The sequence below is a fragment of the Scyliorhinus torazame genome, chromosome 7 (assembly GCF_047496885.1).
Source record: "Scyliorhinus torazame isolate Kashiwa2021f chromosome 7, sScyTor2.1, whole genome shotgun sequence".
Taxonomy (NCBI): Eukaryota; Metazoa; Chordata; class Chondrichthyes; order Carcharhiniformes; family Scyliorhinidae; genus Scyliorhinus; species Scyliorhinus torazame.
Window position 1 is genome coordinate 161,753,362 of NC_092713.1, and position 16,997 is coordinate 161,770,358.

At 48.2% G+C, this 16,997-nt stretch overlaps 1 protein-coding gene across 1 annotated transcript in view; it reads left to right on the top strand.

The window, feature by feature from the left end:
• The window catches only part of LOC140426653 (xenotropic and polytropic retrovirus receptor 1 homolog), a 507,289-nt gene that overhangs the window by 423,427 nt on the left and 66,865 nt on the right, over positions 1–16,997 (top strand). The window contains exon 11 of the mRNA XM_072511735.1: positions 3,479–3,673. Coding sequence (XP_072367836.1) covers positions 3,479–3,673 — 195 coding nt within the window. The remainder of the gene's footprint in view (positions 1–3,478; positions 3,674–16,997) is intronic.

The window sequence follows — 16,997 nt, forward strand, 5'->3', positions numbered from 1 at the left end:
CTAAAGAGAACCACCTTGCGATCGCTCTGCTCATGGCCGCCACCAGAAGTCCTACCTATCGTTTCTCGGTAAAAAGATTCCATCAGCACCTCTATGACCTCTTGTTCACCATATGTACCAAGCACAAGCCGTTGATGAGCATTTTCAGTGAGTCAAAATGTAATCCACCCATGGCCTCATCAAGAATACAGTGCTGGGCGCTTACATTGTCAGTGTATCAGTACAGCATTGTGTATAGGGCAGGGGAAAATAATGCTAACGCAGACGCTTTAAGTCGTCTCCCTCATACTTGTGACAATAAAAGATTATTATTATTAACCAGATTTGCCAACCCAGGTATTGTGTCCTCCCAAGACTAATTTTTATTTGAGTGACTTGCCCAATCTCCAGTGAGTGCTAAACAAATTAAGCAGTGGGCGGACAGAGATCCTATTCTGTTACAAGTTAAAAGATTTCTGATGCAGGTTGGCCATCAATCACTGGAACCATAGAATTCCTACAGTGCAGAAGGAGGCTATTCGGCCTCTGAAAGAGCACCCCAACTAGGCCCACTCCCCCTCCCTAATCCTATTGCCTAACCTGAACATCCCTGGACGCCATGGGGAAATTTAGCATGGCCAATCCACCTAACCAGCACACCTTTGGACTGTGGAAGGAAACCGTAGTACCGAGAGAAATCACACGCAGAAGCGAAAGTGAATTGAACCCAGGTCTCGGGCACTGTGAGGCAGCAGTGCACTGTGCCACTGTGCCTGGCACATAAAAGATGGTGGGTTGAAGCCTTATGTGAGGCACAAACATGACTGTGCAGGCTGTTTGCATACTGTGGGGGTCGAGAGTGGTTGTTCCAGCCCCTGATCGGTCGCAAGTAATGGATGAAATGTAGATGACATTCATGAGGCTCATCCAGGTGCCTCTCGAATGAAAAGTCTTGCCAGGTTGTATGTTTGGTGGCCGAATATGGACCAGGATTTGAAGAACAAAGTGAAATCTTGTTCTGCATGGCAATCTAACCAATGGATGGCGCCACTAGCACCATTACAACCTTGGGAGTGGCCTGATTGTCCTTGGTCAAGACTTCATGTGGATTTTGCAGGCCCTTACGTGGGTCTCATGTTTTTAGTCACCATGGATGCACATTCTAAGTGATTAGAAGTGTACATTATGAGCAACATTCCAGCTCCCAGTACATTGAGAAGTTTTTGCAGCTCCTGGGTTACTGTGTTCTCTTGTTTCTGATAATGGTGCAACATTTACGAGTGAGTTTTTCCAAAAGTTTATGGAAAGGAATGAAATACGGCATGTGCTTTCCACGTCTTTTCATCGAGCATCAAATGGTTTGGCAGAGTAATGCTTTCGGGACCAAGCTTTCGAAGTTCTTATTTCAATATCGCATCACACCACAAATGACCACTGGACTCAGCTGCTGAAATATTGATGGGTAGAAGAACAAAGTCTCACCTGGATCTGCTGCATCCAGATGTTAAAGAAAAAGTGATAAGGAGACAAGAAAAGCAGAAGGAGTGACAAGCTAAGGCAAGACATTTTAACCCAAATGACGGCGTTTTTATCAAGAACTTTGGCAGTAACCAACTTTGGCTACTTGGAGTTATTCTTAACCGAAGTGGTCCGGTATCTTTGATAGTGAAATTGAACAATGGAAAACTTGTTCGCAGGCATCAAGATCATTTTCATCTATGCCATGACTCAGAGAGCAGAAATTCGAGATAGCACGATAGAAGGAAATGTTGCTGTGGAACTGTGGAAATTCAACAATAGGTGGTTCCTGCTGTCCAGGACTTCCAATGGGCTCTACTTCATGAGAGCAACACTCATGCACATATACTCCACCTACTCCTGTGCCCACACGTTTAGTTGAATTAAGTCCAGCGTCATCAGAGTTGACCAGTGGTACTGCGCAGATCACAGTCTAATTGCAAAGCTCCTGAAAGACTGCCGTATAATTAAGGCATTAGTTTAATTGTATTTCTGTCATTAAGGTGATTAAAATTTATGGGGATAAAAGTGTTAACAAGGGTGGCAGGATGGCTCAGTGGTTAGCACTGCTGCCTCACAGCACCAGGGACCCGGGTGACTGTCTGTGTGGAGTTTTCACTTTCTCCCCTTGTCTATGGGTTTCCTCCGGGTGCTCCGGTTTCTTCCCACAGTCCAAAGATGTGCAGGTTAAGTGGATTAACCATGTTAAATTGACCCCTGGTGTAGGTACGGTTAGGGGTTATTGGGATAGGGTGGGCTTGGGTGGAATGCTCTTTCATCGGGTTAGTGCAGACACAATGAGCTGAATGGCCTTCTGCACTGTAGGGATCCTACTATGCGTCCTCTTATTTAAATCCATTGCTGATGCCATCAGTCAGTGCTACAATGCCATTAGTTTTGTTGTTGCTTGTGTATATTTGTATTGAACTGCCGTGAGTTCTAATTCTATCAAGTTACTGTTATTTCTGTGTTTAGCTAGTTGCTCCCTTTTTGAGTCCATGCTGTATTTTAAACTTCATTATTTTTATATATTAATGAAGATTAACTTTATTAATAACATGCTTTTTTGTGGTCAAATTACCACCAAAACTTTATTCTGAATTTTAAGATTTAGTGACACCTGTTTTAAGATATTATAGAATAATTTAACAACAACATGATTATATTGTACTTGATTATGTATTGATATGGCAGTCATACAGTGTTGGACAATGGTATGAACTGTGGGTGACAGTCTCCTTACGCTGGCACAAGTGGCTGGTTATAACGGGAAGGCTTGCATATTTGGTGTGAGGAAAGTATTCTCAGGTTCTTTCTTCACTGGTTGGGTTAGCTTTCCATATGTATAAGTGTCCTTCATTGTGTAAAAAACAATTAAAGTCATTCTCATATCTTGAGTTCAAGCATTATGTAGTTATGGCAATTCATTGTTGAGATTGGCCTCTGCAGCAAGGTAGTGTTGTTCTTTATGGTAGGAAAGCGAAATCAGTGTAGATTTTAAATATCTTTGTTTAATCTGACCACCTATTGCTGTTGAACTGGTATCCTAGTCAAGATATAAATGGGAAGAATGACTAATTTGCAAACAGACTAAAGGTGATGGGCAAACCAATAGAGACAGTGAAATATTTGAGACCTGATGTCATAGGCGGCACAGTGATAGCACTGTTGCTTCACAGCCCCAGGGACCCGGGTTCGATTCACTATCTGTGCAGAATCTGCATGTTCTCCAAGTGTCTGCGTGGGTTTTCTCCAGGTGCTCCGGTTTCCTCCCACAAGTCCCGAAAGACGTGCTTGTTAGGTGAATTGGACATTCTGAATTCTCCCTCCGTGTACCCGAGCAGGTGCCATGGTGTGGCGACTAGGGGCTTTTCACAGTAACTTCATTGCAGTGTTGATGTAAGCGTACTTATGACACTAATAAAGATGATTATTTATGCTGTTGCAGTTGCTGATTCTATTTCCGTTTTACTTGTTATAGGCGATCACATATGTCACAGCTACTCCTATGGAGTAAGAGCCATCATCCAGTGTCTACCCGCTTGGGTGCGCTTCACCCAGTGCCTGCGCCGCTACCGAGACACCAAGCGAGCGTTCCCTCATCTGGTCAATGCCGGGAAATATTCCACCACCTTCTTCGTGGTGACCTTTGCTGCTCTCTACAGTACACACAAAGGTAAGCTGATGAGAAACAATTACTTCCTCTGCCCTATGCAGTGATCATTTGGAACATGACTGAAAGCAGTGGGTTAAGAATCATGAATTAAAGAATTCTGAGTGGGATACAATAAATTACATAGGAAAGTGGTAACTCGTTTTATTGTTCTTCAGATATTGCCCTCTTCACGGTATAATGTGAACAAATTCTCTATCTTTAATCTGCTGTTTCCCTCATTTCCCTTAGCAGCCTCTGGCTCTGAAATCTACTTTCAATATGATGAAAAGCATTTAGTTTGGTGCCTGTAGGCACATCTGATGTATATAAGTTTCTCTCATGGGTTGTCCCCCGAGATCAGAATAAAGGAATTATGTAAAAACCCCACCAGAAGTCACTGAGCTAGTAAGAATTTCTTATTATTGCAGCTGCAAAAACATTATAAGTCTGTACTTGTATGCCATTTTTACAGATCATGTTTGGGTTTATGGTAAATCTCAAATCTTCATTGCACTCTCCACCTCTTTTATCTGAATTCAAAAATATTTAATACAAATGGGAAAATTGATGCTTTAACTGGTATTTTTTGGTTTGAGTATATTTGTACTCCAGCAATGTGCTCCACACTCATAAGATTGCACCTTTTGTACCAATGTGCCATTGTGCCACTTGCCATATACACCATCCTCTAGCCCATGAACTAGAACGAAAACAAGAAATACAAGCAGAAAATGCTGGAAACACTCAGCTGGTCAGGTAGCCTCTGTGCAGAGAGAAACAGAGTTAATGTTTCAGGTCAATGATCTTTCATCACAAGTGAATGTAAATACAGATTTAACAGTTTTACCCACGCTGTTTACTTGCTAATAAACTGATAAATCTCTAACTTCTTCCAATCCTGATGATAGATTTTTAATTGGAAATGTTAACTTTATTTTTTCTCATCACAAAAGCGGCCAGACTAGTTGCGTGTGTCTCCAGTATTTTCAGTTCATATTTCAAATTTCTGGCATTCACAGTATTTAGCTTTTGCAGATTTTAAACAGCGAGACCAAAAAAAAACAGGAATAGAATTTAGGCTTATTTCATACAGAAGACCTGCATCGACATCCTTGGGTTCATCATTGACCAGAAATTGTACAGGACCAGCCTACTGAGGCTACAAGAACAGATCAGAGGCTCAGAATTCTGTGGCGAGTAATGTACCTCCTGACTCTGTCCACCATTGACAAGGCCCAAGTCAGGAGTGTGTTGCAACACCCTCGATTTGCCTGGGTGAGTGCGGTTCCAACAACATTCAAGAAGCTCGCACCATCCAGGACAAAGCAGCCTGTTTGATGGGCATCTCACACCATCTGAAACATTTCCTCCACCACCGACGCACACTGGCGGCAGTGTGTACAATCTACAAGTTGCACTGCATAACATGCCAAGCCTCCTTAGACAGCACCTTCCGAATCTATGATCTCAATCACCTATAAAGACGAGGGCAGCAGATGCATGGAAATGCCTCCATCTGGAAATTCCCCTCCAAGGGACCACAACTTTTTACAATATACATTAATGATCTGGAAGAAGGTACTGAAGGCACTGTTGCTAAGTTTGCAGATGATACAAAGATCTGTAGATGGACAGGTAGTATTGAGGAAGCAAGGGAGCTGCAGAAGGACTTGGACAAGCTAGGAGAGTGGGCAATGAAATGGCAAATAAAATACAATGTGGAAAAGTGTGAGGTTATGCACATTGGAAGGAGGAATCTAGGCATAGACTATTTTCTAAATGGGGAATTGCTTCGGAAATCCGAAGCACAAAGGGACTTGGGAGTCCTTGTTCATGATTCTCTTATGGTTAATGTGCAGGTTCAGCCGGCAGTTAAGAAGGCAAATGCAATGTTAGCATTCATGTCAAGAGGGCTAGAATACAAGACCAGGGATGTACTTCTGAGGCTGCATAAGGCTCTGGTCAGACCCCATTTGGAGTATTGTGAGCAGTTCTGGGCCCCATATCTAAGGAAGGATGTGCTGGCCTTGGAAAGGGTCCAGAGGAGGTTCACAAGAATGATCCCTGGAATGAAGAACTTGTCGTATGAGGAACGTTTGAGGACTCTGGGTCTGTACTCGTTGGAGTTTGGAAGGATGAGAGGGGATCTTATTGAAACGTACAAGATACTGCTAGGCCTTGATAGAGTGGACGTGGGGAGGATGTTTCCACTTGGAAAAACTAGAACCAGAGGACATCATCTCAGATTAAAGGGACGATCCTTTAAAACAGAGATGTGGAACTCTTGCCGCAGAAGGCTGTGGAGGCCAATTCACTGAGTGTCTTTAAGACAGAGATGGATAGGTTCTTGATTAATAAGGGGATCAGGGGTTATGGGGAGAAGGCAGGAGAATGGGGATGAGAAAATATCAGCCATGATTAAATGGCGGAGCAGACTCGATGGGCCAAGTGGCCTAATTCTGCTCCTATGTCTTATGGTCTTAAGCCACTCACCATCCTGACTTAGAACTATATCACCATTCCTTCACTGTCACTGGGTCAAAATCCTGGAGCTCCCTCCCTAACAGTACTGTGGGTGTACCTACATCACATGGACTGCAGCGGTTCAAGAAGAGAACTCACCACCTTCTGCCCAAGGACAATTTGGGATGGGCCACAAATGTTGGGCATGCCAGCGATACTCACGACCCATGAAGGATTAAATGGCACAGATAGAGGTGATTTTGATTCCATCAAGCTGCACTAGCTATGAAGTCAATTCCTGAGGTGAAAAGCCAATGTCTAACCACTGTACCATGCAGTGCCCTGGCACAGAAAACAAATTATCAGTCCACTGAAGAGCTGAAATGTTTAATGTTGTGGTTATGACTCCAGTGCTCAATTATTAGAGGCTTGTGTATGGTAGGTGTATATATAATATGCAACAGATTACAATTCAATTTTGCTTTAAATGGCACAGGGCAATATATTTCATGGTAACGGTGCATTAGATTACAATCATAGAATCCCTATAATGCAGAAAGAGGCCATTCGGCCCATCGAGTTTGCACCGACTCTCTAAAGGAACAGTCTACCTAGGCCCACTCTCCCGTAAACTCATTGCTTAAGGAACAATTTACCATTGCCCTTCCGCCTAACCTGCACATCTTTGGACCGTGGGAGGAAACCGGAGCACCCGGAGGAAACCCACGCAAACTCCATGCAGACAGTTTCCCAAGGCCGGAATTGAACCCGGGTCCCTGTCACTGTGGGGCAGCAATGCTAACCACTGTGCCACCGCAATATATACTTAACAACAACCTGCATTTATATAGCACCTTTAACGTGCAAAACACCCCAAAATGCTTCACAGAAGTATTGGCAGACAAAATTTGACACCAAGCCACTTAAGAGATTAGGTTGGATGACAAGAAGCTTGGTCAAAGAGCAAGGTTTAAGGAATACCTTATAGGAGGGAAGAGAGGTAGAGTGGCTTAGGGAAGAAGTTTCAGATTTTGCCCCCCAGGTAACTGAAAGTACAGTCGCCATTAATTGTGCACTCAAAAGCGCCGATATGCAAGAGACCAGAATTGGAGGGGCTAAGATACATTGGAAGGCTTTAAGGCTGGAGGAGATTACAGAGATAGGAATGGGCCAGATCATGAAGGAATTTGAAAACAAGGATTTTAATTTTAAAATTAGGATGTTGACAGACACAAAGAAAAGAAGAAAATGCAAAAGCAAAACACTTTAGCAGATCAAGCAGCATCTGTGGAGAAAAGAACAGAGTTATGTTTCCTATCAATGAAAGGTCAGCGACCTGAAACATTAACTCTGTTCTTCACTCCACAGATGCTGCCTGATGTGCTGAACATTTACAGCATTTTCTATTTGTTATAGATTCCACCAGCAGAGAAAGAACAATAAATTGGGTAGCACGGTAGCACAAGTGGATAGCACTGTGGCTTCACAGCTCCAGGGTCCCAAATTCGATTCCCCGCTGGGTCACTGTCAGTGCGGAGTCTGCACGTTCTCCCCGTGTGTGCGTGGGTTTCCTCCGGGTGCTCCGGTTTCCTCCCACAGTCCAAAGACGTGCAGGTTAGGTGGATTTGCCATGATAAATTGCCCTTAGTGACCAAAAAGGTTAGGCGGGGTTATTGGGTTACGGGGATAGGGTGGAAGTGAGGGCTTAAGTGGGTTGGTGCAGACTCGATGGGCCAAATGCCGCCTCCTTCACTGTATATTCTATGTTCTACGTTTAATAGCAAAGTGTCCACTTCCGAGAATTCTCATCAGGGATGAAAAGTGAACAGCATATGTCACTGTGCAGGAGATTAACAAACTGTGCTGAACCGCCTGACATAGCCAGCACACTTAATCCCCACCTTTGTTGTTATAATTTATAATTAGAACAGGAACTGTTTTATCACAAGTTGTTATTGAGGCAAAGACTATAGGAATCATTTAAAAGAAAATTAATAAAGGAGTTAAAGAGGCATAGGTATGATGGGCTGAAAGGTTTCCTTGTGTGCCAGTGGCTTCAAGGGGGATGAAACAAACATAAAATGAGACAGCAAACTTTTTTGATGCTGACTGCAGCCTCCTTGCTTGAAGAATTGTTTGTGGCTTTATTGCTCATGCTTTGCAGCATGCTCATTTGTAGAAATTGAAATGCTGTCACTCAGTTCGCCAAGAATGTCCCCCATTAGCAGCAAACATGAACCCACACGTGTAGTAAATGTAGCTGTTCTCATTTAATTGCTTCATTTAGTCTTGTTAAGGAGCGTGTTTAATTTGATAAGGCACTATATTCATCTGCACGGCACTGGAAAGGTTCAGACTGTTTTCTCAAGGTCTTGCGCTCTTCTGTGACATGATTAGAGAAGAGGATTTTTCATCATTATTTTCAAGCTAATTTGACAGTTGATTTCCATTTGCTTGTTCAAAGAACCTCATCATTTTGGAGACAGAGACATTGGATGCACATACCCAAGCACAGTAATCTGAAGCTGAACGTAATAATTTGTGAGGTTTTAACCCATCATCTTTAGAGCAAATCATCCTGACGGCTCTGTGTTCAAATTGGGCCAGGATTAATGGGCAAGGCCACAGTGACTGAACAAGTCAAATTCCATTTCCTTTACACAGAATTATGAAATTATTAACAGTATTTTCAGATCGCATCCTGGGATTCTGACCTTTTCTTTCCTTGAAAAAGGCAAACCAGTGATTTTACTCACAGGACGCAAGTCCCTCATCAGTTACTTAAAATGACTTGGGACACTCTGAACCCAGATTTCATCGGACATCTTGCAACACAGAACTGTAATTCATAAGGAGTCACATAATTCACCTGGATGGCTGGGGATGTGGAATGCTGTGGAATTCATACTAGGGATTTAAACCATATTGGCATAAAATTAATTGAATTTCTTTGCTACATTTGCAGTTCATTGTGGGTAAAGCCTAGGTGGACAAAAATCACAAATGCAACGGTTTTCTCAAAAGCAGAGCTCCCATGTTTATTAACACTGATCAAAAAGAAACCGCTTCATTGGCTCGAAAAATTCGAACCTAGGCTGATGACAGAGGAAAGTAGAAGCAATAGCATTGTGGGCTAGTGTGCACCACTTCAATGACCATTGGCTACAATGGCTTGACCAATGCTGAAATAAACAACAATGGCAGTTAGTAGCCTGATGTGCAGCACTTGTGACGGAATCTGTCTCACAAAGATTGGCCTCTTCAATCGTCAGCAAAATTGTCCCTCATGAAGACTCCTCATCTGAAATGAATTTGTTTGCTGCATGTTCATCGTGCTTTGCAGATGGAAGGATCTGATGACCACTGGGTTGATGGGCTGTACATAAACATCTAAAAGCTTTTGATAAAATGCACAAGGCTTGTCAGCAAAGTTAAAGTCTATGGACTAAAATGAACTGTGGCAGGAAACAGTAGGATCAATGTTGCTTCTCACACTGGTGGAAGGTAAATAGTGGGGTTTCTGAGGGTTCGGTGTTAGGACCATTGCTTTTCTTGATCGGTATTAATGACTTAGAAATCAATACACGGAGCACTATTTCAAAGTTTGTGGATGATGCAAGATTTGGGAGTGGTACGAACAGTGAGGATGGTAGTGATAATCATCAAAAGGACACAAACTGATTGATGGAATGGGGGTACATAGGTATAAAATAAAGGATACAATTGTCAAGAGGGTAGAAGAGCAGAGTAACCTGGGGGTATATGTGCACAAGTCATTAAAGATGGATAGAGAAGGTTGAGAAAGTGGTTAATAACACCTGTAAACGGGGCGGCACGTGGCGCAGTGGTTAGCACTGGGACTACGGCGCTGAAGACCCGGGTTCAAATCCTGGCCGTGTGTCACTGTCCGTGTGGAGGTTGCACATTCTCCCCGTGTCTGCGTGGGTTTCACCCCCACAACCCAAAGATGTGCAGGTTAGGTGGATTGGCCGCGCTAAATTGCCCCTTAATTGGAAAAAAAAGAATTGAACCGAAAGATGTGCTGGAGAATGTCCACGGAACCCTCCCCCACACACGGTAACCTGACCCCAGCTGACTGGCCACCCGACACTCCACCACCTTCTGACCATCCCGCTGACCACTTGACCCCTCCCCCCGACTTTGCACCCCAATTCTACCCACTTAAGTCAGAAACCTAACTTCTCCCTGGCTTCTACCTTTAAACTTAACTGCTTTGCAGCAGCTAGTGCTGTAAAAAGGAGATGTTGGTTCCTTATCTCCAACTCTCCTGCCCTCGACACAAGAATTTGGAACCACTGCACGACACAGTTCTCACCTTGCCTGAGTCAGAAAATTGGTTGAGAAAGGAGCAGCTTCATTTCTAGGTATGTAAGTAGGTGGGGAGTGGTAATCCGGGCCATTGTGTCCAATTCTGAGCACCACACTTTAGGAATGATATGAAGGTTTCAGAGAGGGTGCAGAAAAGATTTTTTTTAATGGTTTCATGGAAGAAGGACTTCAACTATACACACACGGTAACACAGTGGTTAGCACTGTTGCTTCACAGAGCCAGGGTCCCAGGTTCAATTCCCGCTTAGGTCACTATCTATGCGGAGTCTGCAGATTCTCCCCGTGTCTGCGTGGGTTTCCTACGGGTGCTCCAGTTTCCTCCCACAAGTCTCTAAAGACATGCTTGTTAGGTGAATTGGACATTCTGAATTATTCCTCTGTGTACCCGAGCAGGTGCCGGAATGTGGCCACTAGGGGATTTTCGCAGTAACTTCATTGCAGTGTTAATGTAAGCCTACTTGTGACAATAATTAAAAGACGATGATTAAATTGGAGAAACCCGGGTTGTTCTTGGAGAAGAGAGGATTGAGAGGAGATTTAATGGTCGTGCTCAAAACCTTGAAGGGTCTGAAGAAGGCAGTGGAAGTGAAACTGTTCCCAGTAGCGGAAGAGTCAAGGACCATGGACACCTAATTAAGGTGAATGGCAAAAGAACCAAAGGCGACATGACAAAAAACGTTTTTAAGTAGGAGTAGTTGTGATGTGGAAGTTACTGTTTGTGGTTCTGGAGGAGATTCATTCATGTTGTTCAAGAGGCTATTGGATAATTACCTGACGAGGTTTTCAAGGCTACAGGAAAAGGTAGGATAGTAGGACTTGCTGAATTGCTCCTTCAGAGAGCAGGCATGGATATGATGGGCTGAATGGCCCATCATATCCATGCTTTCTGTGCCGTAACCATTCTATGTGCTTAGACCTTTGGAGTGGGACTTGAACCAAAACCACCTGTCTGAGATAAGAATGTTACCCAGTGAGTCAAAGCTGACACCTCCTGGTTCAATTGTTCTATTATCCTTTTTGGTAGAATAAGTTTTATTACTTTAATCTGAGTTCAATTGTATGCAGCCTTCAAACATCCAGCAAACTGTCAGATTGTGCAGACCCTGTACTGTTCAATTGTGTCCCCACCCACCATCTGTACAATTGTGGAGATCCGCAACTGATCTTTGTGTCTGATTAGCCCAATGGGAATGCAATTATTTGTAATGTCTGCCGTATTTTAGAACAGGTCAGCAAACCAGGGATGAAATTTGAGGCATATTATGATCTGTCTGGCTGTGCTACCTGCTGGAGAACCTCGACAGAAGCCGAGAGTGTGCAATTGTGTCATTCCCATGATGCTTTATGATTATCTTGGGTTACATTTGACACAACAAACCATTGAAAGGGATTAGGACATGGTCAGTTCCCTAATACTAGGAGGCTTTCCTCTCGGTCATTAAATTGATGAAAATGTATCCTTTTTTCACAGACTGTGCAGTGCCTTTCTTCCAAGAGTGGTCTAAAATTTCCCAGCTGTTGTCCCAGTTAGATTGTAAGATTGGAAACAATCTCTGAGATTAAAGTAAAATGAATATGCCATTTCTTCTGATAAAAAAGTAAACATTCTGACTCAATCCCATAGGTCACCTTTTGGTATAGATTTCACTATGTAGCAATGGTGACATTTTTTATTCCATTCATCATTTTATGTTTTGTTCAACAGGCTGAGTGCTTTCCCATAACCCGCATGTAGGATTTGTAATCTAAGTCTGTCTGTTGAAGTTCTGGTTTATTGAAATCCCGAATTTTCACCATTAGTCATTTTCACCATCGGGCTTTAGTTGGCTCGGCACTACACTCTGGAACTATCTCTGTATCTCTCCCTCTGTCTCTTTCTTTCTTTTAAGGTGCACCTTAAAACCTGCTTCTTCGGCCAAGCTTTTAGTCACCTGTCCTATTCTGCAACAGTGCCAAGTTATATTTGATAACACTACTCTGAAGGATGTTAGGACGTTTTCCTACATTAAAGGTGCTCTATAAATTACTTCCAAACCCACAACCTCCACCACCTAGAAGGACAAGGGCTGCAGACACATGGGAACACCACCGCCTGGAGGTCCCCTCCAAGGCACTCACCATCCTGACTTGGAAATATATCAGCCATTCCTTCACTGTTGTTACAAAAACTAGAGCATCCTTCCTAACAGCACTGTGGGTTTACCTACACCACATGGACTGCAGCAGTTCAAGAAGACAGCTCACCACCACTTCTTGAGGTGAATTAGGGATGGGCAATGAATGCTGGCCCAAACAATGAGGCCCACATCCCATGAATGAATTTAAAAAACACCAAGATAGAGTTTGATTGCTAATTTACCATAGAGGGCATTGCTGTCTTTGCTGGACAGCAAGCCCTGCACCCAAATAAAAAATGCCACAGATGTTGCTCAGTAGAAACAGAAAATACTGGAAATACACAACAGATCTAGCAGTGCTGTGGAGCGAGAAACGGTTCATATTTCAGGCCAATGATATACTTGATTCTGATGATAGCTCATCAAACTGAAATGTTAACTCAGTTGCTGCCAGGCCTGCTGTATATTTGCAGCATTTTATGTTAGTAAAGCCGGCACAGTTTGATAACTATACACATTGTGTGTGATAAGACAATCACCACCCCACAATCCAGGCTAATGTTCTGGTGGGCAGTAATTAAATGCATATAAGCCAATTAAAATTCAGAAATTTAATTCAATGCACAGTGGTTGTTCCAAATGCAATCATTACAGTGTGTATATTAGGAGACTGAGAGAGACGAGTGGGAGGCCAGGGGACTGAGCGAGGCGAGTGGGAGGCCAGGGGACTGAGAGACGAGTGGGAGGCCAGGGGACTGAGAAAAGCGAGTGGGAGGCCAGGGGACTGAGAAAAGCGAGTGGGAGGCCAGGGGACTGAGAAAAGCGAGTGGGAGGCCAGGGGACTGAGAAAAGCGAGTGGGAGGCCAGGGGACTGAGCAAGGCGAGTGGGAGGCCAGGGGACTGAGAAAAGCGAGTGGGAGGCCAGGGGACTGAGAGAGACTGGTGGGAAGCCAGGGGACTGGGGGAGACCAGTGAGAGGCCAGAGAACTGAGGGTGACGGGTGGGGGCCAGAGGACTGAGCGAGATGGGTGGGAGGTCAGGGGACCGAGAGAGGCGAGTGGGAGGCCAGGGGACTGAGAGAGGCGAGTGGAGGCCAGGGGACTGAGAGAGGCGAGTGGGGGGCCAAGGGACTGAGCGAGGGGAAGGCCAAGGGACTAAGCGAGGTGAGTGCGAGGCCCGGGGGCTAAGCGAGCGAGTGGGAGGCCAGGGGACTGAGCAAGGTGAGTGGGAGGCCATGGGACCTAGCGAGACGAGTGGGAGGCCAGGAGACTGAGCGAGGCGAGTGGGAGGCCAGGACTCTGAGACGAGTGGGAGGCCAGGGGACTGTGGGAGACGGGTGGTAAGCCAGGGGTCTGAGAGAGGTGAGTGGGAGGCCAGGGGACTGGGAGGCGGGTGGTAAGCCAGGGGACTGAGAGAGGTGAGTGGGAGGCCAGGGGACTGTGGGAGACGGGTGGGAGATCAGGGCACTGAGAGAGGCGAGTGGGAGGCCAGGGGACTGAGAATTGAGTGGGACGCCAGGGGACTGTGGGAGACTGGTGGTAAGCCAGGGGACTGAGAGAGGTGAGTGGGAGGCCAGGGGACTGTGGGAGACGGGTGGTAAGCCAGGGGACTGAGAGAGGTGAGTGGGAGGCCAGGGGACTGTGGGAGACAGGTGGGAGATCAGGGCGCTGAGAGAGGCGAGTGGGAGGCCAGGGGACTGAGAGATGAGTGGGAAGCCAGGGGACTGCGAGAGGCGAGTGGGAGTCCAGGGGACTGAGCGAGGCGAGTGGGAGGCCAGGGGACTGAGAAAAGCGAGTGGGAGGCCAGGGGACTGAGAAAAGCGAGTGGGAGGCCAGGGGACTGAGAGAGGCGAGTGGGAGGCCAGGGGACTGAGAGAGGCAAGTGGGAGGCCAGGGGACTGAGCGAGGGGAGTGGGAGGCCAGGGGACTGAGAGAGGCGAGTGGGAGGCCAGGGGACTGAGAGAGGCAAGTGGGAGGCCAGGGGACTGAGAGATGAGTGGGAGGCCAGGGGACTGAGAGATGAGTGGGAAGCCAGGGGACTGCGAGAGGCGAGTGGGAGGCCAGGGGACTGAGCGAGGCGAGTGGGAGGCCAGGGGACTGAGAGAGGCAAGTGGGAGGCCAGGGGACTGAGAGAGGCGAGTGGGAGGCCAGGGGACTGAGAGAGGCAAGTGGGAGGCCAGGGGACTGAGAGAGGCGAGTGGGAGGGCAGCGGACTGAGGGAGAAAGATGGGAGACCAGGGGACTGTGAGAAGATAGAAGGAGGCCTGGGGACTGAAGAGACTGGTGGGAAGCCAGGGGACTGGGGGAGACCGGTGAGAGGCCAGGGGTCTGAGGGAGACGGGTGGGGGGCCAGGGGACTGAGGGAGACGGGCGGGGGGCCAGAGGACTGAGCGAGACGGGTGGGAGGCCAGGGGACCGAGAGTGGCGGGTGGGAGGCCAGGCGACCGAGAGAGGCGAGTGGGACGCCAAGAGTCCAAGAGAGGTGAGTGGGATGCAAGTTGTCTGAGGAAGATAAGTGGGAGGTCAGGGGACTGAGGCGAGTGGGAGGCCAGTGGACCATGAGAGGTGGGTGAGAAGCCAGGGGACTGAGAGAGGCGGGTGGGAGGCCAGGGGACTGAGAGAGGCGAGTGTAAAGCCAGGGACTGAGGGAGACGGGTGTGGGGCTAGGGGACTGAGGGAGACGGGTGGGAGACCAGGGGACTGAGGGAGTCGGGTGGGAGGTCAGGACGCCGAGAGATGATTGGGAGGCCAGGGTGCTGAGAGAGGTGAGGGGAGGCCAGGGTGCTGAGAGAGGCGAGTGGGAGGCCAGGGTGCTGAGAGAGGCGAGTGGGAGGCCAGGGTCCTGAGAGACGAATGGGAGGCCAGGGTCCTGAGAGACGAGTGGGAGGCCAGGGTCCTGAGAGACAAGTGGGAGGCCAGGGACCTGAGAGACGAGTGAGAGGCCAGGGCCCTGAGAGTCGAGTGGGAGGCCAGGGCCCTGAGAGACGAGTGGGAGGTCAGGGGACTGAGAGAGGCGAGTGGGAGTCCAGAGGACTGTGAGAGATGGCCGAGATGTCAGAGGACTGAGGAGTGAGTGCAGCACGGTAGCACAGTAGTTAGCACAGTTGCATCACAGCTCCAGGGTCCCAGGTTCGATTCCTGGCTTGGGTCACTGTCTGCGGAGTCTGCACGTGTCTGCGTGGGTTTCCTCCGGGTGCTCCGGTTTCCTCCCACAGTCCAAAGATGTGCAGGTTAAATGGATTGGCCATGTTAAATTGCCCTTAGGTTAGGTGGGGTTACTGGTTCACGGGGATAGGGCGGAGGTGTGGGTTTAAGTAGGGTGCTCTTTCCAAGAGCCGGTGCAGACTCGATAGGCCGAATGGCCTCCTGCACTGTAAATTCTATGTTTCTATGAGTCGGATGGAAGGCCAGGGCGCTGAGAGACGAGTGGGTGGCCAGGGCGCTGAGAGACGAGTGGGAGGCCAGGGCGCTGAGAGACGAGTGGGAGGCCAGGGCGCTGAGAGACGAGTGGGTGGCCAGGGCGCTGAGAGACGAGTGGGAGGCCAGGGCGCTGAGAGAGGCGAGTGGGAGGCCAGGGCGCTGAGAGACGAGTGGGTGGCCAGGGCGCTGAGAGACGAGTGGGAGGCCAGGGCGCTGAGAGAGGCGAGTGGGATGCCAGGGCGCTGAGAGACGAGTGGGAGGCCAGGGCGCTGAGAGAGGCGAGTGGGTGGCCAGGGCGCTGAGAGACGAGTGGGAGGCCAGGGTGCTGAGAGAGGCGAGTGGGTGGCCAGGGCGCTGAGAGACGAGTGGGAGGCCAGGGTGCTGAGAGAGGCGAGTGGGTGGCCAGGGCGCTGAGAGACGAGTGGGAGGCCAGGGCGCTGAGAGAGGCGAGTGGGAGGCCAGGGCGCTGAGAGACGAGTGGGTGGCCAGGGCGCTGAGAGAGGCGAGTGGGAGGCCAGGGCGCTGAGAGACGAGTGGGAGGCCAGGGCGCTGAGAGAGGCGAGTGGGAGGCCAGGGCGCTGAGAGAGGCGAGTGGGAGGCCAGCGTGCTGAGAGAGGCGAGTGGGTGGCCAGGGCACTGAGAGAGGCGAGTGGGAGGCCAGCGTGCTGAGAGAGGCGAGTGGGTGGCCAGGGCGCTGAGAGACGAGTGGGAGGCCAGGGCGCTGAGAGACGAGTGGGTGGCCAGGGCGCTGAGAGACGAGTGGGAGGCCAGGGTGCTGAGAGAGGCGAGTGGGTGGCCAGGGTGCTGAGAGAGGCGAGTGGGTGGCCAGGGCGCTGAGAGAGGCGAGTGGGAGGCCAGGGCGCTGAGAGACGAGTGGGTGGCCAGGGCGCTGAGAGACGAGTGGGAGGCCAGGGCGCTGAGAGACGAGTGGGAGGCCAGGGTGCTGAGAGAGGCGAGTGAGAGGCCAGGGCGCTGAGGGAAGCGAGTGGGAGGCCA